General features: G+C 44.2%; 1 protein-coding gene across 2 annotated transcripts in view; it reads right to left on the bottom strand.

The window, feature by feature from the left end:
* Positions 1 to 24,709, bottom strand: part of mtrr (5-methyltetrahydrofolate-homocysteine methyltransferase reductase) — a 100,270-nt gene that overhangs the window by 58,242 nt on the left and 17,319 nt on the right. For both annotated transcript variants that reach the window (XM_034159701.1, XM_034159769.1), the window contains exons 10-12: positions 18,280 to 18,322; positions 12,548 to 12,728; positions 8,887 to 9,004 (exon numbers count right to left, since the gene is read on the bottom strand). In XM_034159701.1, coding sequence (XP_034015592.1) covers positions 8,887 to 9,004; positions 12,548 to 12,728; positions 18,280 to 18,322 — 342 coding nt within the window. The remainder of the gene's footprint in view (positions 1 to 8,886; positions 9,005 to 12,547; positions 12,729 to 18,279; positions 18,323 to 24,709) is intronic.

Genomic DNA, 24,709 nt, shown 5'->3' with positions numbered 1-24,709 from the left:
CTTCGGCGTCAAGATCGACGCTGGCAGAGAGACGACTACCTGAGTAGCAGAAGTGGTCCACATTTTCCAGAGTTATTTCATCGAGTCCGATCAAGGGCAGATTGTGAACTCCTTCATTAGGAGGTGCCTGGTAGACAACTTTGGTTTGCTTGATGTTGATGTTCAGTCCCAGCATCGTGTACATGCGATGGAAGCCAGTCAGGATTTGCTGTAGATGGTCTTCGTCAAGGGCTGCGATGCTGTAGTTGTCTGTGTATTGGAACTCAATGAGGCTGCGTGTTGATATTTTGCGCTTGCTTTTCAGACGGGCAAGGCAAAACAGACTGCCATCCATTCTGTAGATGATTTCAATGCCTACTGGTAGGCCGTTGTTGATAATGTGAAGAATGATCACAATGAAGATGGTAAAGAGTGTCAGCGGGATGACACATCACTTTGAATGTTGCCTCCATTGTTCTTGACTGTGGTGTTATTGCATGTTGTCATAGTGGAGTCACAGAATTCATATGAACTTTTCCAAATAACCATATCTGACCAGGAATTCCTAGAGGAGTTCTTTCGAGATGCAGTTGAATGCCTTAGAGATGTCGATGAAAGCCATGTACAAAGGTTGGTGATGTTTCCAGCATTTTTCTTGCAATTGCTACATGGTAAAGATCATTTCTATTGTACTCCTGGATGGTCTGAAGCCAGCTTGAGTTGCAGGGAGGATGTTTTCTGAGAAAGTTTTGAGCCTGTTCTTCAGGATTCCAGCATTCTGATCTGTTACCTTTCTTTATAAAAATGGCAACATTGATTGCATCTCTGAAGTCAAATGGAATTACTTTGTTCGTCCAGGATTTGATGATTAAATGATGGAGTCGGTATTGAGTAGATTGCCGCCGTTCTTGTATACTTCTGCTAGAATTCCGTCCAGGCCCACAGCTTTGTTGTTCTTGAGCATTTTGATGGCATCTTGTACTTCTGTAAGCGTGGGAAGCAGACTCAGGTGGTCTTTGGGTGGTTGCTTCAGGATCAAGTCAATGACTCTTCTGTCTACGGTGAGCTTTTACACAGTTGAAACCCAGTCTTAACCGGGGAGGGGGTCTGAGACACACTTTGTCCCCTGTTTACAATGGGGTACTCAGGTCAAAGCAGTTTCAGTCTTTTGTTCATGGTAATGAGTCATTCACGTCATCAGGAGAGTCATCAGGGGAGCCGTCAGGAGAGGCGTCTGTCCCGTCATTAGGTGAGACAGCTGCCCTGTCATTAGGAGGGTGCTAACTAGAGCACAATAGGTGCTAATAAGAGCTATTGTTTAGTCACTAGCCTATAGCAGCCTGCCTCTCGGTAGGAGGGGTCTGGTTAGGTTTAAAACGCCAGCTTTTGTGGACAGAAGTCAGACTACCAGAGCAAGAATTTTAGCTGAGGAAGCTTCTACGATTTGAAGTGAAACGTCCTCGCGTCAAGCAACCCAGTCCAGTTGAAGATTCAAGCTTCTCTACTAAGGTCTGAGAAATGTTCTTTCCATCTGGCTCCAATTTTAAAACTGTTTTTCAGATTGGCTGCCCCATCTGTTGGACCAAAAAAAGCCTCTAATGTTATTTGTGTCCACTAACTGTTGGATCTCACAAGCTTTGTTCCTCTACCAATTATTCTTGCACTGTTAGGTTGAACTTTGCACTGCGGCCTTGCATTCTTGGTGCTGTCCTCGTTTGGCGGTGGGTTGCGACTCGTTTTGCAGAGCGAGGAACACTACTCTCTTCTTGCTGACGGTTCATTCTCATTGAACCGTTTCATCTTCTTGATGCAGATGGTTTCCATGCAAGTGGTAATAATGACATTATTACTGTGGGCACTGCTACCAGGCAGCCACCACACCACAGAACTGCCTCGATCCAGTCAACACAATCAATCAATACCACCAGATACCAGACAGTCAGCTGAGTTTCTGATCTTTCAAAGACTCTTCGTTCACATATTACAAACTCAAATGAAGCTGCTTTGAAAACCGCCATCACGTAGCAGCAGGAACAGACAAGGTCGAGGTCGAAATACTGTTTTTGTTCACTTTTGTTGTTCCTCTGACACACATCCATCTCATTTGTGCCACATCCATCTTCATAATCCTGCCCCAAAGTTTAATAACATTTATTCAAACACAGACTCAACGCAGTAGAGCTTTATGTAATTTATTTTATTTCATGAATCCGCCTCTTCAGCGTAAATCTACTCAAACATTTGATTGTTTCTATTACAGACCTGAGGCAACGTTTTCACAAGCTGGTTCCAATCTTAGCCTGGAGATGTCAAAATTAAGTTTTTTGTTTTATTCATGCCAGAAAATATAATGTGTGTGACATAACGCTTCATCTGACAATGAAATAAATACCTTTAAAGCTTTCCTGATGTTCCCTTTTACAACAATCTGCTGAAGGTCACATACAAATGTTTCACCAAACAGTGTAAAAATTTGTTGTAATAAGTCCTAGTTCACAAAAAAGATATTTAATTTCCTGTATTGTACTTCAGGCCACAATCAAACGTTTCACCATGTTTTGTGAAAATATTTCCTGGTGTTTGAATAATGTTACAAACAATCTGAAATATAATTAAATGTGGACAAAAACAACAAAAGCTCCTTTGTGAAAGTAGAAACAAAAAAAAAGCCGGAAATTTTAGTCAAACAAATCAAAATCCGTCACAGTCTGAATATTATCCCCTGACAGGTTACGGGTCATTAACACAAAGTGTCATCTTAACTCTGTCTTTGAATGAGAGAGGACTGTGAGGATCAAAGTCAGGCTGATGTGTTTGAATCGCTAAGTTCCACCAGCGCACGACCTTGATCATTTGGAACCTCCCAAAGGCACCAGCGCCCCCCCCCCAGATTCTCAGAATCTGCCGCCGCAATCACGGCTGACACGCTCAGCCACAGCGGAGCAGACATCAGCGGGATTTATAGACAATTGGAGTTGACTGGGGCACCACCTCCTTTACACAAAGCCACCCCACAGTTCCACGTGTCTTTGTCAGTAAAACGTCTGTGTGTCACTTTGTGACGAGCAGCGGCGGCGAAGCACCCACTTCAGAGAAATGGAAACGGGCTGAGACGGAGATGCGTCAGTCACACTGACTCTCTGTGACAAGTCAAGCTGGCGACTCTCAATCTTTCTAAATCGAAACAAAAAGGCCAACTCACCATATCCCCCCCCCCCAAAAAAAAACATATCAGAGATGACAGCATAGCCATAAGTACTGTGTTTTATGATCACTAATCCTTAAATTTTACATCATTGCATATGTTACATTTCTTATAACGCAGCAAATTCATCACCCCCCCCCCCCCCCCAAAAAAAAAAAAAAACAGCCACTGCCCATTCTGAAGAACTTTGCATTTTTGACACTGGATATTTGTGCATGCTGAATCAGCTCCATACTGACAGTGCAGAGAAACATTTTCCAACTTTGTCTGTTTGCAAAAGAAATTTGCGTGGTTGATTGCCCTGTTCGCTGGCGAAGCGCCCACAGCAGGGTGTCATTTTCACTGGTGTGTGTGTTTGTGTGTCTGCAGACATTAACTCAAAAACACCTGGACAGATTTCCTTCAACACTGGTGGAAATATTACTTTAATAAATATCTATTTTCGATTTTGGAGTAGTTTGGCCAAAGATCAAGAAAATCATCTTTGTATATCTCAACAAACAAGAACCCTAGATGGCTGATCTAAACTCTATATTGATCATTAAAATATTTATGAATGATTGGTATGAATGACTTCATAATGAAGTTGCAAAGAAGTCCTATGATGAAGTCACACATGGCCAAAAACACCTTAACAGCTATATTTAGTTGTGCATTTATATCCTGGTGTGTAGAGCACGCAGGGTGTGCATCAGCCCTCTGGTGCCTTTCCTTATTGGTGTAGTCGAGACCAAAATCTAAATGCAAATTTTGCAGGGCATCTTGTTTAATCTGGTTGGATCTTCTGAGCACCGTTATTCAGTGACTCACTCTGATGGAAACGCATCCCATAAACTCTGGATCTTGATTGGTACCTTAGAAAACTCTACAACTGAACATCTCTACAAGTTCAACAGTTTCACCACATAGAGATATATTTCTGATGGCCAAGTCCAGGAAGTTACTAAAAGTCTGGATCGTAGCTGTGATATATTAAAAGGAATGACTACTTATAGAATCCAATATTTTCTTTTATATTTAAGGGTCCAAACACCATTATAACAAAGGGCTCATTACACTACAAAATTATTATTATTATTATTATTATTATTTCTCCCCTAAAAGTATCTGGAGCTCAGAAACCACAGAAGGTACAGAAGCCCAAAATCAGCAATACTCTGATCAAAAAACTTCCATCATCGACCATAATGTGGCAATATAACAACCACTTTTACATTTTGGTGAATAATGTCTGAATCATGAGTCATACAATCAAAACTTTTTCTTTTTTTGCTGGATTCCTTGGGTCCTTCTGCATCCATCCATACAAGCCACGCAGCTTTTGCAGCTGGAAAAGTGTTCAGCCATTCTGAATTTTTTGCAAAACTATTTTTTGCTACAATTTTTGCTCAGTCTTCACAACATTTGGCACAGATTATGTTTAGATAGAGCCACACAAAATTCAGTGTTGTTTTTTTTATCTTTGCGTGGGGCTGTAAAATTTGAGTGGGTGTGGCTTATTTCACTAAATCTGCTATAGCTCAATGAATTACTCAATGAATTATCCATCCATTCATTTTCTTCCACTTCATCCGAGGTCGGGTCGCGGGGGCAGCAGCTCAAGCAAAGCCGCCCAGACCTCCCGATCCACACACACCTCCCCCAGCTCCTCCGGGGGAACCCCGAGGCATTCCCAATCCAGCTGGGAGACGCAGTCCCTCCAGCGTGTCCTGGGTCTTCCCCGGGGCCTCCTCCTGATGGGACGTTCCCAGAACACCTCTCCAGCGAGGCATCCAGGGGGCATCCGGAAAAGATGCCCGAGCCACCTCAACTGGCTCCTTTCAACATGGAGGAGCAGCGGCTGTCCGAGCTCCTCCTGAGTGACCGAGCTCCTCACCCTATCTCTAAGGGAGCGCCCAGCCACCCTGCGGAGGAAACTCATCTCGGCCGCTTGTACTCGCAATCTTGTTCTTTCGGTCAAGAGCCAAATCTCATGACCATACGTGAGGGTCGGAACGTAGATCGATCGGTAAATCGAGAGCTTTGCCCCCCTGCTCAGCTCTCTCTTCACCACGACGGTCCGATACAGCGACCGCATCACTGCAGATGCTGCACCAATCCGTCTGTCGATCTCACGCTCCATCGTGAACAAGGCCCCCGAGATATTTAAACTCCTCCACTTGAGGCAAGGACACTCCACCGACCTGAAGAGGGCAAAACACCTTTTTCCGGTTGAGAACCATGGCCTCAGATTTGGAGGTGCTGATTTTCATCCCGGACGCTTCACACTCAGCTGCAAACCGCCCCAGTGCACTCTGAAGGTCCTGATTTGACAACGCCAACAGAACCACATCGTCTGCAAACAGCAGAGACGAGATTCTGTGGTTCCCAAACCGGACCCCCCTCCACCCTGACTGCACCTAGAAATTCTGTCCATAAAGCTAATGAACAGAACTGGTGACAAAGGGCAACCCTGGTGGAGGCCAACGTGCACTGGAAACAGGCTTGACTTACTACTGGCAATGAGAACCAAGCTCCTGCTGTGGTCATACAGGGACTGGATACCCCATAGGGCGCCTCGAGGGACACGGTCAAACGCCTTCTCCAGATCCACAAAACACATGTGGACTGGTTGGGTGAACTCCCATGAACCCTCAAACACCCAATGGAGGGTGTAGAGCTGGCCCAGTGTGCCGCAACCAGGATGAAAACCACACTGCTCCTCCTGAATCCAAGGTTCGACTATCAGTTGAATTCTCCTCTCCAGTACTCTGGAATAGACCTTACTGGGGAGGCTGAGGAGTGTGATCCCCCTGTAGTTGGAACACACCCTCCAGTCCCCCTTCTTAAACAGAGGGACCACCACCCCGGTCTGTCAATGCAGAGGCACTGTCCCCGATCGCCACGCAATGTTGCAGAGACATGTCAACCAAGACAGTCTCACAGCATCCAGAGACTTAAGGTACTCCGGAGGGATTTCATCCACCCCAGGAGCCTTGCCACCGAGTGAGCTTTCTGACCACCTCTGTGATTTCAGCCTGGGTGATGGATGAGTCCGCCTCTGAGTCCCCAGTCTCTGCTTCCTCTTCGGAAGACATGACAATGGGATTGAGGAGATCCTCAAACTATTCCTTCCACCGCCCGACAACATCCCCAGTCAGGGTCAACAGCTCCCCACCTGCACTGTAGACAGTGTTGGTGGAGAGCTGCTTCCACCTCCGGAGGCATCAGACGGTTTACCAGAATTTCTTCCAGGCCGACCGATAGTCCTCCTCCATGGCCTCCCCGAACTCCTCCCAGACCTGAGTTTTTGCCTCTGCGAACACACAGGCTGCAGCATGCTTGGCCTGCCGGTACCTGTCAGCTGCCTCCGGAGTCCCACCTGCCAACAAAGACAAGTAGGACTCCTTCTTCAGCTTGATGGCATCCCTTACTTCCGGCGTCCACCACCACGTTTGGGGATTGCTGCCGCGACAGGCACCAGAGACCCTGTGATCACAGCTACGAGTGGCGGCATCAACAATGGAAATGGTGAACATGGTCCATTCGGACTCCCCAGAATCTGGGAGAAGCTCTCCCGGAGGTGGGAGTTGAAGACCTCGCTGACAGAGGGTTCTGCCAGTCATTCCCAGCAGACCCTCACAATACTTTTGGGCCTGCCAGGTCTAACCGGCTTCCTCCCCTCCCAGTGGATCCAACTCACCACCAGGTGGTTATCGGTCGACAGCTCAGCCCCTCTCTTCACCCGAGTGTCCGAGACACATGGCCGAAGGTCAGATGAAACGACTGCAAAGTCGATCATCGACCTCCAGCTCAGGGTGTCCTGGTGCCACGTGCACTTATGGACACCCTTGTGCTCGAACATGGTGTTCGTGATGGACAAACTGTGGCTAGCACAGAAGCCCAAGAACTGAACACCACTCAGGTTCAGATCGGGAAGGCTGTGCTTCTCGATCAGCCCCCTCCAGGTCTCACTGTCGCTGCCCAAGTGGGCGTTGAAGTCCCCCAGGAGAACAATGGAGTCCCCAGTCAGAGCACTATCTAGTACCCCTCCTAGGGACTCCAAGATGGTCGGGTACTCTGCACTGCCCCTCGGCCCGTAGGCCGAGACAACAGTGAGAGAGACCTGTCCCCGACCCAAAGGCGTAGGGACGCGACCCTCTCGTTCACCGGGGTCAACTCCAACACATGGCGACTGAGCTGGGGAGCAATGAGCAACGCTATCCCCGCCTGCCGCCTCTCCCCATGGGCAACACCAGAAAAGTGGAGCGCCCAGCCACTCTCCAGGAGTAGGGTACTAGAGCCCAAGCTGTGCGTGGAGGTGAGCCCGACTATCTTTAGTCGGTACCTCTCAGCCTCCCTCACAAGCTCAGGCTCCTTCCCCCCCAGCGAGGTGGCATTCCACGTCTGAGCGCGGACCAGTCCGCCGGGCCACCCACCCTTGACCGCTACCCAGTCCTCTCTGCACCCGACCCCCATGGCCCCCTCTGCAGGTGGTGAACCCATAGGAGGGGGGGCCCACGTCGCTCTTTCGGGTTGGGCCCAGCCGGGCCCTGTGGGCTAAGGTCCGACCACCAGGTGCTCGCGTGCGAGCCCCAACCCCAAGCCTAGCTCCAGGGTGGGGCCCCGGCTCCACTATACCGGGCGACGTCTCAGTCCTTGATTTCATACTGGTCATTGGGGAGCTTCTGAACTGCCCTTAGTCAATGAATTATTATTTACTATTTTAGGGTCACTGTTGACTTCTGCAAAAACTAATACCTCAACTGACCTGATGGGGGTGCTACAATCACCACAAAAGACCTTTGGCAATAACCACTGAACCGTACAGTGTAGCACAGCAGTTCTTTTTTCTTCTATTTCTTGTTTTCAAATGCATCTATCCAAGTAGGTCCCACATCCATCGATCTTGCACCCTCGCAGCCATTTTGAATTATTCTTGTTCTTTACTATATTTTTTGCTCAAAGACCATAAATGTGACCACAACAAAACTTGTTTCATAGCTTCCACATGGTAGATGCAGAGGAAAGGAGGAGGTCTGCCACGCCCACATTTTCCTTGGGTTGAAATGATGCACGAACAGTGCTTGGATCCCATCAACTGCCCCTTGTACCTATTATTATTATTATTATTATTATTATTATTATTATGTTCTAACAGTTTTGCACATTTTTTCACTTTGGGTTTAAATAATTTAAAATAATGATAAGATACTTGTTTTTTACTTTGACTGATATCGTAACCACGGGTTTTTGGTAATTTTAAAAGCACTGTGCACGTCTGTCTGGAATCAAGTTAATTATTCATCAACAATTTGTTCATTTGACTTAAAAACAAGAAGTCAGACTGACAGGCAGGTTACCCCCTGCTGTCGGACAATTACTGCTAATTTCTGACAGCTTAACTTGGGGTTACTACAGCAGATCCTGCACCGTCTGCATGCTCATTTTGCACAGGTTTACACTAGATACCCTTCCTGGCACAACTATGGAAGAAGATTGGGCACTGTGGGCTTTGAACCAGTGAATTTCTTGCTGGGAGGTAAGACCACTAACAGCTGCATGACCGTTCTGCCGATTACGTAACAAGATATTTGAAGAACATCACTCATCCAAACCCCGCTACAAGGATCCTGCCCAGAAACACCATGGAGGAGAGGTTTGGTGAACATAAAAATATGTTAAATGTCACTTATTACAATGCAGCATTATGTTATCTGTACCTTGCTGTAAGAAGCCTATGAAGGGGGCGACTCCTGTTCCCTGTCCCACCATAATGAAGGGCGATGAGAGGTCAGAGGGTGGACGAACGAGCAGTTTGGGTCGCAGACTGACGTGGATCTGGGGGTCAAAGGTCAGCAGAAAAGCATTTTTAATAATGAGAGTAATTACGCCAAGCAGAGAGACCGCGCGGTAGCCGCAGTGTATTAATGTTCTACTTAATATTAGAATGAGAATGCGAGCAGCTCTATCTGAATCCATGGATTTTGTGGAGGAGACCATTTATTTTCTTTAATGAAATTATTCCTTAACAACATATGAATGCAAAGGTATATTAACAGTGAGAATTTCTTATAATGTGAACATTGTTCTCTCATACCACTCTTCTATTTAACTTCGTGAGCACTTTCCATGTGTTTTTACAATTAAAAAAAAATACTAAATGTCCGGTCACATGAGGATTTTAGCAGCAAAGTTCATTTAATTTAAAAGTAACTTGGTCTGTGCTCAAGTCGCTTCCACTGGTTTGCTAGCTAGCTAACTAGGCAACTTTCAAATTTTACTAAACTGTCTTAATTTATTGACAAAATCTATTGTAAAATCACTATTAAGCAGTCAAGTTTCCATTTATTATTCTAATGTGTTTATCTGGTCACAAACAAGCTAAATCTGCATGTTTATGAGTCAGCCACATGCTAACTGGACACGCTACCTGTCTTCATGAGGAACTGAAGTTACTAAATTAGCTAAGTAGCTTGGTCACTATCCAGATAATCTGTATTATTCACTACTGTTACACAACTGACCATAAACGATATGGATATGGTTTGTGGAACATTTGTATTTTGGAATAGCAGGACCTTTCCATCCAGACATTTGGAGATCGGGCAGTCCTGCAGCACCTTTTATGGCAGTCTGACAGAAGTCTGTGTCGTCTACATACGCTCTGGATGTGATCTGACAGGTGTGGATGAGGCAGTCTGTCTGCGCTCTGACACTGCAGACCACGCCTCTTTTTCTCCTGACTCCATCGGATTATGGCAATATTTGCCATGTCGGGCATGCTTCTGGCACATTTTTTGTTATGTGTGACGGGGGCTTTACAGTCACTGAGTTTGAGGTTTATTTCATTTTCTGTTTAGCAGCATCCCTGAACAATTTTATGCTACCTAGCTGGGGTACCCGGCGTTGCCCAGGTTAACCTGTTTAAGATATAATCTACAAAATATTCCAAAGTTTATATTTTGTCATAATTGTAGATATCTTATAAGTATATATGTAGTCTAAATAGGCAAAGGTTTGAACTAAAAACCCAAAACAGGTGGAATCCCCAAAACAAGAGAGAAAACTGAATTTGCTGCATGCAAGAAACAACAATGAAGTTCTTCAGACTTTATATTGCGATCAAGTATGCTCATAATCATTAATCAGAGTTGATGTTATGACCTTTATAATTGTTGATACATTGCAAATCTAGTTTATAAGAATGCTACAAAAATAAAATGGCTTTTAAGCAAATGTTAATTTTGGATTTGAGAAGTTGAATATATAATTTAAATGTAGCTTTTACTGACCAATAGTTCTGAAGAGCCTCTTGGTAGACAATGTTCCTGTCCTTCTGTCAGGAAAGTGGATATACAGCTGATTGGGGTTACCAACTCTGGAGCATCTGACTAACTAACTGTGGAAGATCGCAGGTTCTGCCATATTCAGGCCAGCAATTATCAGCAAAAGTAGTGGTTTCTTTTTGCACACTTTGAGGCATTCCATCTTTAAATGGTGTAAATGTTGCCTTGCATATTTCTTAAAGTTATGCATTCATTGGTATATTTAGAGAACAAACAATCTTTTCAATTGTAAAAAAAGAGGCTGGACCACTAAAAAACAGTTTGAGCTATGAAACTCAAACATACCAAAACTATTAGATCAACCCCAAAGCAAGTGCACTATTATAATAGGACAGCAGGTTGTGAAGAGTTGATAAATAACAAAATTGAATTTATGATATTTACATCATAATGAGCAGCCTATATACAACGCGCCATTGGAGAACACAGGCTCTGTGCCCGCTTACTGGCTGATTGAAAGGGTGCTGCCCCATCAGCAGTTAGAACTACATCACTTTTACAAATGATCTGCAGAGTGCCATTGTGATACAGAAAACATGCGTTTGCCTGATACATTATGATCAACGCTAGGCAAGTGATACACATCATGTACACTCGACACCTTTATTTTAGAAATGTTTAGAAATACAGGTACAAATTGCAAGAAAAGACAAAGCTTGATATTTTATCCAGTAAACTTTTAAAGTTTAATTTACAGCCTTCAGTAAACTTTTAAGTTTAATTGACAGACTGTGGTTGAAAGCTCTCTGCTAAGAGTGGAAAACCTTCATTCCAAGAAGGAGTAGGCTGTATTCTGATAAGTATTATCATCATAGTGATTGTGTATATGTTTTAATCAAAATTCATGTGGATTGACCCAACCCACCCCCCCCCCACCCCCACCCTTTCTCAGCCCACCAATGCCTGGCATGGGGGAGACCTATCAAAATTCATGTGGATTGACCCCCCCTCAGCCACCAATGCCTGGCATGGGGAAAACCCATCTACATCTCTGAGCTGGCACCTTATCTGCAGGTCTAAATCCTTGTTCTGGGGACAGCATTATGAGAGTTTAACATAACGCAGTATTGGCCATTAGGTACAGAAATCTCAATTTGAGGGTGCATATTGCCATAATGATTAAACCAGATTTAGGACTATTTATTAAGTAGGATGGCATATCTACTCATTCACACATGGTGTCCAATATCATGGGTGTAATATTTGGGTAGAGGGGGTATGGGGATAACAAAGCACATGGAAGAAAGTTACTTTGTATTGAATTGTGTATTTAATATTCTTACAATCAAAAATGTCAGTAATGATTAGTCAGTAAATGACAGAATACTCACATTTGTTTTGCTATAAAACAGATCTGAAAACACTAAGTTTGTAGAGTGGTTCAAATCTTTCAGGAGAGTCAAACAGGTTTGTAGCACCCATGTGCAGCATGTACAGAGAAGAAAGGATGCATTCATATCAAAGGTGATATTTGAATCGGCTTGTGTTGTACAACCAAGCTGGCATGCACACCCACTCTATGTGTGCTAGCCAGCAGCAGATAGCCCAGGAGTCGCCAGGCTACTGACCTCCTGCATATATGCATAGGGCCACGGCCAGCTGGTAAAGCTGAGAGATTTGTGCCGGAGTACACTGCCACTGAGGGTACATATGGTTCAACTGTATGTATCAGATTATTGTTAATATTGGTGTCTTAATAGTAATTTTTTGTTTGAAAATAGTACCAGTTGGAGCCCATGTCATGAGTGGTTCAGATATGTAAGTTTGGGGTTCAACTGTATGTATCAGATTAGTTGTTAATATTGTTGTCTTAATACTATTTTTTTGTTTGAAAAATAGTACCAGGTTGTGCCCATGTCATGTGGTTCAGAATATGTAAGTTTGGGAGTTCACCTTTTGTAGTTTTAGAGCCTATTCCGGACAGACAGAAAGACAAAAGTAGCCATTTATGTATATAGATTTTGAACACACAGAAAAACATCAGAGAAAACGGCGCTGAGCGACTCAGCTCTCCAGTTTGCGGTGTGCTTGTTACCTTTGGTGGCACTGCGCTGCTGGAGGACTCGGTCATCTCGGGGAAAACCAGGACAGGATTGATGAGGTCAAACAGCCAACCAGTACATAAGCCCCGCCTCTCCACAGGACGCCCACAGCATGCTGGGAACTCCACCACGTTGAAGACAAAGTGCAGCTTTCCCGGGTGCCTGAGACGGGAGCTGCAGCCGGTTTGAGATGAAGGCAAACAGAAATGTGTTTGAGTGAGACATTCAGAGAGACCGCAACAAGCCAGCAGATAAACGGGAGATAAATCGAGACAAATACAGACAGAAGCAGCTAAAGAACAGAAGAGTAGAGAAAGACTCGCACTCTGTGGGTCCCGAGACGAGACAAAACCACATCCAAACAAACCATTTCAGAGTAACTCTGGGATCCTCGGGAAACAGACAGAAAAAACCTAAACTATCATATGATACCAACAAAGTTAGCCCAGATTTGTTAAATCCAGCTTTGTTGAACCTATTATCTTGAAGATCCTCCTGATTTCATCGATTCCACTTCAAATGTTCGTACAACAGAACATATTTTTAATTCAGTCCAGCAGAAGTCCAATTTGACCACCTGAGTCCTGTCCAATCCGCCATGTACGCAAAGACAGAAATCAAGACCAAACACAATGCCACGACTAATGGTGCTCCAGCATGTTGCGACTGGAACAATTACAAAGATCAAGACCTCATAATCAGGCTGGACATGCGTTTTAAGATCTGGACACGGCACATTTCAACAGTTTGGGGACTCGACCGCTGATGAGGGGGTGGCTACGAGTCTAAGGTAAGCGGCTAACTGTAAATTGGTAGTTTTAAAATGCATTCACATTTAGTGAGGTAGTCATGTGCACGTCTACCACCACGGGGATCCGGGCCGCGCTGCTAGACACTTCTAATGACATTTCCACCTGTCTGTTCAAGACGAGAAGCTGTTTTCGAGTCCCTCATCCTATAATATGAATCAGCCGGTTAGCTTGTAGCGGTGATTGCATCCTGAGTCATGTGCTGATTAAAATCTCTTTTGTCCCTAACTGTAGGTTGAAAAATATCAGCACTCTCCTTTTAAAGTGCTTGAAACATGTGCCGAACAAGTTTGGAGAATTTTTCCATTGATTTTAATTGGCTGTAAACCAACAGTGAGACTTTTTTAAACAAGCTAAATTTGAGGGAAATCTGGTTTATTTAATTGCTACCACTGGTTTAAATGGCTTTAAGACAGGTGGTTGTTTTTTTCCCCACTGGATTTAAAAATGGCTACTGTACATTTGAAACGAACTCGCTCAAAAAAAATTAACAAAAAGATGCCTCAAGTTACAAGATATTTCCTGTGATTAGCAGACATTCCAGTGGAGGCATGGAAATGTCTAGGAGAGATGGCAGTAGAGTTTCTAACCAGATTGTTTAATAAAATCTTGGAAAGTGAGAGGATGCCTGAGGAGTGGAGACAAAGTGTGCTGTTCCTATTTTCAAGAACAAGGGTGATGTGCAGAGCTTGCAGTAACTACAGAGGCATAAAGTTAATCAGCCACAGCATGAAGTTATGGGAAAGAGTAGTAGAAGCTAGGCTTAGAAAACAGGTGAAGGTCTGGTCAGCAGCAATATGGTTTCATGCCGAGAAAGAGCACTACAGATGCAGTGTTTGCTCTGAGAATACTGTTGGAGAAGTACAGAGAAGGCCAGAAAGAGTTACATTGTGTGTTTGTGGACTTAGAAAAGCTTATGATAGGGTGCCAAGAGAAGAGCTGTGGTATTGTATGAGGTCTGGAGTGGCAAAGAAGTATGTTAGGGTAGTGCAGGACATGTACAAGAATAGTGTGACAGCAGTGAGGATGCGCAGTTGGAATGACAGATTCATTCAAGGTGGAGGTGGGATTACACCAAGGATCAGCGCTGAGCCCGTTCTTGTTTGCAGTGGTGATGGACAGGTTGACGGATGAGATCAGACAGGAGTCCCCATGGACTATGATGTTTGCAGATTGACATTGTGATCTGTAGTGAGAGTAGAGAGCAAGTTGAGTCTTGTCTGGAGAAGTGGAGATATGCTCTGAGAGAAGGGGAATGAAAGTCAGTAGAAGCAAGACTGCGTCCGATGTGTGTGAATGAGAGGAAGCCCAGTGGAATAGTACAGTTACAAAGAATTGAAGTGGGAAAGTAGATAGATTTAAATATTTGGGGTCAACTGTTCAAAGTAATGGAGAGTGTGGTAGAGAGGTGAGAAGTGAGTGCAGGCAGGGTGGAGTGGGTGGAGAAAGGTGGCAGGAGTGATTTGTGACTAAAGAATATCAGCAAGAGTGAAGGGGAAAGTTTACAAGACAGTAGTGAGACCAGCTATGTTGTACGGCTTAGAGACAGTGGCACTAACAAAAAGACAGGAGGCAGAGCTGGAGGTGGCAGAGCTGAAGATGTTGAGATTCTCTTTAGGAGTGACGAGAATGGACAAGATTAGGAATGAACATATCAGAGGGACAATTCAGGTGGGACGGTTTTGGAGAACAAAGTCAGAGAGGCGAGATTGAAATGGTTTGGACATGTGCAGGAGGGCGGGGGAGGGACCCAGGGTATATAGGGAGAAGGATGCTGAGGATGGAGCCACCAGGCAGGAGGAGAAGAGGGAGACCAAAGAGGAGGTTTATGGATGGGCTGAGAGAGGACATGCAGGTGGTTGGTGTGACAGAGGAAGATCAGAGGACAGGTGAGATGGAAAGCGATTGACTGCTGTGGCGACCCTAACGGGAACAGCCTAAGACAAAGAAGAAGAAGCAGACCGACCACGTACAGGATTAGTGGAGCCACTCAGTCAGTGGGTCTGTGACATTTCCTTTCGTAACTCCATAAAAACTGCATATTCAGCTGTGAAATTTTGGGTTGTGTAGATCCAGATGACGACCAGTGAACCTCATTTTTGGCCATGTTGACATATTTTTAACATGCAAATAAATAAAGACAAAATAAAAATAAAGACCGCTCGGTCTATTAAATTGCTTGAGAAGCTTTGTTGCTTATTGCAGCATCTTGATGGCCACTAGAGGTCACTATTGCTCAAAGTAATGCCAGTTTTTTCGATTTCAAACACAAGACCAGCTAACAATTAACTCCTCAACAGGTTAATCTATGAAGCCTATAACTGTTAGCTGAAGCGCTAAACCAAACTAAGTGCTAAAAGTTCCCTTCAGCGCTGAGCCTCAGCTGCGGGGCGCTTAGTGAGCACTCACGTACTCCCTCATCCTTCACTCTGTGGCCTGTGAGCCACTGGAGACCTCTATTGACCAGCGCATCAATAATGCAGGCCTCTAATGTCTGTGCACCATGTGATGAACTGCAGCCGCCATCTGCGCGTGTCTACACTCACTCGATACAACCACAAACATCAGCAGCTCAAAGAAGCACTAATGAGACCAGCGGACAACTTCTGACACTACTTCAGATCTTCCACCTGAATTTTAAAGCAAAGCTAATGGACAAGAGCTTAACCGGAAGGCCCCGAATCAATGCCTGGCTAAGTGAAGCTAAAAACACAATTAAGGGGCTGTCTGGTCGCACAGAAAAATTTCAGAGGGATGATTCTGTATAATTTGGTCAGTGTATTTTATTATATATATATATATATATATATATATATATATATAGATATATATATATATATTAATATATACTATATATATATATAATATATATTAATATATATATATAAGATACTATATATATATAAAGTTCAACTTCCGTGAACTTTTTCACACATGTTGTCCAATCAAAAGCCACCTTGGTGCCCCTAAACTCTAAATTCTAAGTAGCTGTCAGTGCAGCTAGCTATCATTTAACTTATAAGAACTTATTTTTCCAAAATATAATCTATTTCTGAAAGTCACTGATGTTGTTTCCAGTCAGTTCACAAGAAAAATATAAATGCAATACCTTAATGTTTCTTTAAGGCTAGCTAGCTATCTTAGCCCATTTTTCAGTTAAGTTGCAACTAAAAAATTCCTTTATCTTCCGCGGTCAGTTCTGATCGAGGGAGCTGAGGTGGAGGCTGTGGATTCCTACAAGTATCTTGGGCTGTGGCTGGACAGCAAACTGGACTGGATAAACCACACCAACCACCTGTACAGGAAGGGACAGAGCAGGATGGACTGTCTGAGGAGGCTGCAGCCATTTAACATCTGCAGGAAACACCTATGGATGTTCTACCAGTCCGTAGTAGCCAGCATCCTCTTTTACACCGTGGTGTGCTGAGGGGGGGCAGCACATCCAAGAAGGACACATCCAGGATGGACAAACTGATCAGGTGGGCTGGCTCTGTGGTTGGCATGAAGCTGGACTCTCTGGTGATGGTGGCAGAGAACACTGGACAAACTGCTGGACATTATGGACGATGCCAGTCAGCCTCTGCACACCGTCATCAGCAACCAAAGGAGCCTCTTCAGCCACAGACTGCTCCTTCCCAAGTGCAGGACCAACAGACTGAAAAACTCCTTTGTCCCTCAGGACATCAAGAGTAACAGGAAGACAGAGGACGGGAAGGACAGGAATAGTTTGTAGCCAGTAAGCCAATTGTTTCTTACTTCTACTTTTTGATGCTCTGTGTGCTTCCTACCCTGTGTGCTACTGTCCAATGCTGCTGGACCTCAGTTTCCCTTAGGGAGTCTCCTCAAGGGATTAATAAAATTCTGTCAAATCGTTTTTTTCTTTTTTAGGACTCGATTTGATCTGATGGTTATGATTAGTCATATCTTGTGATAAATGTCTGGGTAGATCATACAAATCAAATGTTCTCAGAACCCAAAATATCTTTAACATGTGTTGTTTTGTTAAAACACATGTACGATTTGGCTGTTTTTAACCAGTTGAAAAAACTGCTTATATATGGTTTTACACCCAATTCAGACTATGTATCTCAATTAGTCAAACTACAACCATGAACATCGGTTTAATGTAGTTTACAAAACCAATGCCAAATAAGACATACGTATTTTTCTGGATATACACCACAGGGTTTTTTCTTTTGGATTTTTTTTATTCGTTTGTTTTTTTACTTTTTTTGGAGTGGTCCTGCAACTACACTCCAGTGTGACTTATATCCTGAAAAAAATCACGCTTATTAATAATTGTCATTATAATGACCATTTATGTTGGACTTCCTTTTTTTTACGCCACCTGTCCTTCTGATGCTCCCATACATGAGCGAGACTGAGCAGTGGTGGTACTGTATCAGGAATACTGCGCACTGGAAACAAGTGCACCTTAACTGCACAAAAATACCAAAGTAAATAGTTGATTAAAAAAATGGACCTCACCTATTTCTTGCAGTCTTCCAATGATGGGGTCACCAATTAATGGTTCGTTTGCATTGATGAACATCTAATATGTTGTCCAACATGTGTTTTCATTGCCCCATCTTACTATTTTTACAATTTAGAAGTCCTTATGTTATGGAACATCACATGCTGTGATGTGCACATGTACCACAGTGAATCCTGTCTGTTTCTCCACATACAGAAAAAAGACTGACGAGCTCATTTGAGAACAAATAATGCATTCTGATGATACATGTTCAATTATGGTGTCAAATACACAAACTAACAGTGATTTGGTCACATTGCCAGTTCTGAACTTTCTGCTTGATTTTCCATAATGTGCCAAACAGTTTAACGAAACAACGTTGATGCAAGCGCCGGTTTATGAAGAACATAAGTCAGTTCTTGTCTTACACCCATCATCTTACCTGGCTGCTGAATAAGGCCTGGGCTGCAGTTTCGGCAGATGTTCTGAAAGGCAAGCAGAACTGTCAATCAGGGTGCTGTCGTGCAAAGGTTCTGTTACACAGACATCCACTGACACGGAGGAGATGAAATAAGTGAAAGTCATCCCTCTGCTCAGACATCCCGCATCCTGATCCGGCCCGACTCGCCCCCACCCACAGTGCAGTCCTTGTATCTGGGACACATTTTCTATATTTATGAAATTACAAACTCAGGGTTATGAAATCCCAAGTGTCCAGATGTGGAGCCACGAGGAAACAGATTGCTTATGCAGACCTTATTTCAATGCCAGCCATGAAGGTGCCCTCTTTTGGCTAATGGTCTCCTTACCATCCAAGAGGAAGCGTTGGATAATTAGAAAAATGTGCAAAAAATGAAACCTAGATCTCCTTCCGTCCTTCGCAACAGGACGGAGAGCTGATTGAGCGTTTGCATGTGATGGACTTGCGACATGCTGTTTTACGTTTCATCTCGATGAATAAATGGAGCCGGAAAAGTAAATCTGCAGCAGCCGAGGCTCTTCTCAAGCAATACATATTTTTCTGCTAATTGCTTGAAAGACAAATAGCTGGACGAAACGCGTCTCTTTGGACTGAGCCAACATCATCTCGACGGGTCGTGGAGTCTGAGACGGATCCACACTTTGGTGTTTCGGCAAGACAAAGAAAGGTGACGTGTGACGCATTAAACCAAAAATAAACACTCCAACTTTCCTATAAACATCAGGAAGATTTCTTTAGATACTAAAACAGGCTCATGTGAACTATGTTCTAAAGAATAAATTCAAAAGTTTTAGAAGAAGACGCTCGCAAAGTTTTAATGAGGAGATGGAAGAATGCAAGTAAAGCAGTGTTTACAGGCTGACCGTACTCCTTTACAGTCGCCTCGGCAACCGTACCCGTAGACACGAAGACAATAGACTGTGGCTGGAAGGTCGGTGGACTACATTATCAATAAGCACACGGACACCAAGGAAAGTCTGTCCAAAAGACTTTACTGGTATCGTGCATCCAGAAAGTATTCACAGCCCTTCGCTTTTTTCACATTGTTATGTTACAACCTTATTCCAAAATGGGAGCAAATTTATTTTGTTTTCCCCTCACAATTCTACTCACAATAAAGTTGTGACACCATAAGGACAACATGAAAAACATTTTTTGCAAAGTTATTAACATAACAAACTAAAAAAAAAAAAAATCATGCGTACATAAGTATTCACACCCTTTGCTCAATACTTTGTTACAACCTCAAGTCTTCTTGAATATGATGCCACAAGCTTGGTGCATTCCTCTTTGCAGCACCTCTCAAGCTCCATCAGGTTGGATGTGGAGCGTCAGTGCACAGACATTTTCAGATCTCTCCAGAGATGTTCAATCAGATTCAGGTCTGGACTCTGGCTGGGCCACTCAAGGACTTTCACAGAGTTGTCCTGAAGCCACTCCTTAATATCTTGGCTGTGTGCTTATGGTCATTGTCCTGCTGAAAGATGAACCATTGCCCCAGTCTGAGGTCAAAAGCGCTCTGGAGCAGGTTTTCATCCAGGATGTCGCTGTACATTGCTGCGTTCATCTTTCCCTCAATCCTGACTAGTCTCCCAGTTCCTGCTGCTGAAAAACATCCCCACAGCATGATGCTGCCACCACCATGCTTCACTGTAGGGATGGTGCCTGGTTTCCTCCAAACATGATGCCAGACAAAGTTCAATCTTTGTCTCATCAGACCAGATGTCTGAGAGTCCTTCAGGTGGCTTTTATCAAACTCCAGCTGGGCTGCCATGTGCCTTTTACTAAGGATTGGATTCCGTCTGGCCACTCTACCATACAGGCCTGATTGGTGGATTGCTGCAGACATGGTTGTCCTTCTGGAAGGTTCTCCTCTCTCCACAGAGGAATGGTGGAGCTCTAACAGAGTGACTATTGGATTCTTCTCACTGGGACCTTCAAAGCAGCAGAAATGTTTCTGTTCCCTTCCCCAGATTTGTGCCTTGACACAATCCTGTCTCAGAGGTCCACAGACAATTCCTTTGACTTCATCCTTGGTTTGTGCTCTGACTGTCATCTGTGGGAGCTTATATGTAGACAGGTGTGTGCCTTTCCAAGTCATGTGCAATCAGTTGAATTTACCCCAGATGGACTCTATTAAGCTGTGGAAGCATCTCAAGGATGATCAGTGGAAACAGGATACACCTGAGCTCAATTTGAGCTTCATGGCAAAGACTGTGAATACTTTGTACATGAGATTTCTTAGTTGTGTTTTATATATAAATTTGCAAAAACCTAAAAAAGCAAACCTTTTTTCACATTGTCATTATGAGGTATTGTGTGGAGAATTTTGAGGGGGAAAAATGAATTTAATCCATTTTGGAATAAGGCTGTAACATAAAATGTGGAGAAAGTGAAGCACTGTAAATACTTTCTGGATTCACTGTAAATACTATTCAACACCAGGTGGGAAACTGACCTTTGACCCCAATGACCTTGGCCTTCACCTTAATGGCTGACCTTTGGCTGACCCTGTCAGGGCAGCTCTGAATGGGGGATTTTCAAGATCCCGCTAGACAGCACTTACGCGCATGCGTGATGAAGTCACAACTTTATCCGGTTCGGGAGACGCGGTTTCTTTCAATAACAAGAACTGTCAAGAAACTTTCTTATGTGTGGTTGGAGCTGAGTGGCAGTAGGAATCGCCTTTTGAATGCTTGAATAACGATGTCAGTCACACAAAGAAATCAAATAATCATGAAAATATGTTAACTGCACCCAGAATGTTGGTATTTTGATCGTTGAACTTTCCTAATAATGATGCCCGGACACACGGCACTGGCAAAGGACACTGGAGCCAAAAAAAACAATAAATCCAGACTTAAGTTGACTTTCAGAGACATCATTTAACCGTTGTCCAGCTTTGTTCCTGTACGAATCCCAATGATAACTTCAAGTCATCCGTATTCTGTTTTGCTTTCTGTCTTGACAGTTCCTCATCGTTTGCATAATTCCTGTACCGTCAGCATTCTGTTTGACCGTTGTCCAACCTCCCAAGTCCAATGTCTTGCACTAACATTGTACACACACACAAACGGCTGTTCGCATGCTGTCTTTGGCTGTAGAGGCTGTGCGCGCACACACAAACGGCTGTGCGCCACAGCCGTTTGATTCGTGGGCTGTGCGCCAGCGTCTGGGAATGGGCAATTCAAGAGCCCACTTACATATGTGAGCTACATTTGGTTCATATCGCATTGGGGGGGATAGGATACAAACATTTTGACATTTGACCCCCCACCCACCCCGTTTGGTGCAAATCGAGGGGGAATCTAACTTTTGACCTTTCACACCAATCACCTTGACCTCTCTCATGACAAACTTTAAGGGTAATTCAAGGGTCACCCATAATCCACATAATGAGTTTAGTAAAAACTGGTTAAAAAACCGTTGGAAGAGCAGAGCAACAAACAAACAAACTTAAGATGCGAGTCCTTTGTAACAAATCCCTGCTGAAATAAGTTAATTAATCTCTTCACCGCTTCTTATATCGTCATCATCAACAATTGACGCCCAACTCCTCCTGCTTCTCTGTGTATTACACGTAGTGGGCACACTCACACATGTTGCAAAGCATAAATGCTGCAAGCAAATGTTTGGAGCTTTTTATCCTCTGTGCACCTGTCTGGAAAAGATGCCATTAAATTTGGGGGCACAGAGCAAAAATAGCAAACATTTAGGGATTTTATTCTACTAAAGAAGCCAAAAGAAGGAGACGGTGATGATGTGGGATACCCGCAACGCTCCATCAGAGGCTGCGCGCCGTGCGTTAACATGAGAGCTGCTGCTTTTCTGGCACCAAGTGACAGGCGGAGGACAATCAATCCATCATCTCACATCCGTGCGCGGCCGTGATGCCGCTGCAGCCTTCAGTGGGCCGAGCGACTCCGGGATCCATCTGTAACTACAGCGTGCATCTCAAAAAGCTCTGCACTCTAAAAAAATACAGTCCCGCGGTACCCGCTGTGCTCAGAAATCATCATTTTCAGGGTATCATCGATCACACTCCAAAACAGTATCGTGTGTTCCACCTCAAAAGTCTTTGCAGCCCGACTGTTTCAGCGAGGAGGACATGAGACTGCACGCCGCAGACGTGGAGGACGATTCTCCTTCTGATGGTTTTTAATGGCCTACAAATGCTAATTTCATGTTATTTATGAATAATGGACCTTCAAGCTCATGGCTTTCCAAAACCGTTTGATCATTTCTCTGACAGAGAAGAAAAGCCAATGAACGTTTGTGTTTTCTATGAGGAGAACATTTCGACTGACTCTGCAGGAGGCCTCCAGCATCGTGGGACAAGTTCACTTTGTTCCACAGGTCACAATCAGGATGAAAACAAGATTAAAAAAACCCGACCTGGACACACTTTCATTTCAGGCCTGTAGTAAAGAAAATTGAAAAATTCGCTCAAGGCCAGGATTCAGTTCCCAGGTGCCACGACCTTCAGGTTTCCAACTGACACAATATGAAACTGCAGATGCCACGAGGACCAGCAGACCCTGCGAGAGTCCAACCGGCTCCAGGAAACTGGTAATACTCCCGATTTATACTGGAGATACAAGGAACTAGTTTGTTTTCGGCAGTCGAGCTCCATCGAGGTTTTTAGAACTAGACTCGTGACTTTTCTGTTTTTGACTCCCTACAATTTGTCAACAGTCTGTATTTGTATTTAGATAATTTAATGGGCAGATTTGTGTCCAGACGTGAAGCAACCGGGATGAGAACAAGCACCTCCATATCTGAGACCGTGGTCCTCTGTGGGAAAATGGTGAATTGTCCCCTCTGGGTCAGGGGAGACTCACTGCCCCAAGGGAAGGAATGTAAGTATCTTGGGGTCTTGTTCACGAATAGGAGTAAGATGGAGTGTGAGATTGATAGATGGATTGGGGCGGTGTCTGATGTTTTACAGATGCTGTACCAGGTCATCGTGGTGACGAGCTGAACCAGAAAGCAAGGCTCTCAGTATACCAGTCAATTTACACTCCTTTTTTCACCTATGGTCATGAACTTTGGATAATAACCGAAAGATTGAGGTCTCGGATACAAGCGGCGGAAATGAGACTCCTCCATCAGGTATCTGGACTTACACTACTGGACAGGGAGAGAAGCTCGACTGTCTGTGAGGGACTCAGAGTAAAGCTGCTGATTCTTCAAATCAAAAGGACCCAGCTGAGGTCATTTGGGCATCTGGTGAGAATATTCCCTGGTCGTCTCCCTGGGGAGGTCTTCCAGGCATGTCCAACTGGGAGGAGGCCCCCAGGAAGACCCAGGACACACTGGAGGGATTCTATTTCCCAGCTGGCTTGGGAATGCCGCGGGTTCCCCCTGGAAGAGTTAGAGAACTTGGCCGAGGATAGGGAAGTGTGGGATGAGCTGCTGGGACTACTGCCACTGAAAATCAAAACGTCTTCAGATGCTACCATGTTTTCATAAATGTTCTGATTTAAATTCACTTTAGTTAGTTTTTTGTTGCTTTGCGACCTTTTTAAAATCTGTTCAGTTGTAACTGATTCTACGACCTTTTCCTGTCTGAGATTGGCCCTGAGGCCCGTCTGACTTTATCCCCAGATTCCAAAGCATGAAGTGAATGAGAGTCTATAACTGTCTCTTAACGGGACTCCAGTCCAATGCAGGTTACTTCTCCAACCAAGACTGGCACCATTTTCCAGCTGGATGGACTGAGAGGACACAAGGACACAGGTAGCATGACTGGGAATCAAACCCACGTCAACATATGGTAGCCCAACTCCTGATCCCACTGAACTACCTGCTCTTAAAACTGGTTTAAAAATCAGTTTTGCAGTGTCTCCTGAGTGTAGAACCTTTAAAACCAGCTGCTTAAATCCACCTTTAAAAGCGGTTTAGAACCATTTCCAAACAAGTACCTGGTTTAAGAACAAATAACCCGTCTGGCCTCGACTGTGAAATTCAAGACCAGCTTAAAACTGGATTATCTCCAGTTTAACTCATTTATGGTGAACAATTTTAACCACTTCATCCCCAAACCTCACTTTAGATCAACTTCAGCTTTTTTTAAGTTATGCAAATAATAATCTAATTATTACAAAATTTGATTTTATTTCTATTTTGGTCAAAGTGAGCATAAATTTCCCACTAGTGTTCATGTTTGTCCCATGGCTGCTATCGGTGCTGTTCATGGCTCTGGTGACGCCGCCCCTCCAGACTGACCATAAACCCACGGGTCCAAGGTGACCCCGTCTCCTCTCGTCCCTGCAAAGTCGCCACTAAACAGCTCAAGTCACCAGAATAACAGCTGCTGCACGGAAGCACTTATGGGCCGATCTCTACATCGGCTCACCGGAGGAAAAACTTGCTGTGGTTGGCACGGCGG

The sequence above is a fragment of the Thalassophryne amazonica genome, chromosome 1 (assembly GCF_902500255.1).
Source record: "Thalassophryne amazonica chromosome 1, fThaAma1.1, whole genome shotgun sequence".
NCBI lineage: Eukaryota > Metazoa > Chordata > Actinopteri > Batrachoidiformes > Batrachoididae > Thalassophryne > Thalassophryne amazonica.
Note: the sequence above shows the minus strand (reverse complement) of the source record. Positions and strands in the feature narration are given on the sequence as shown.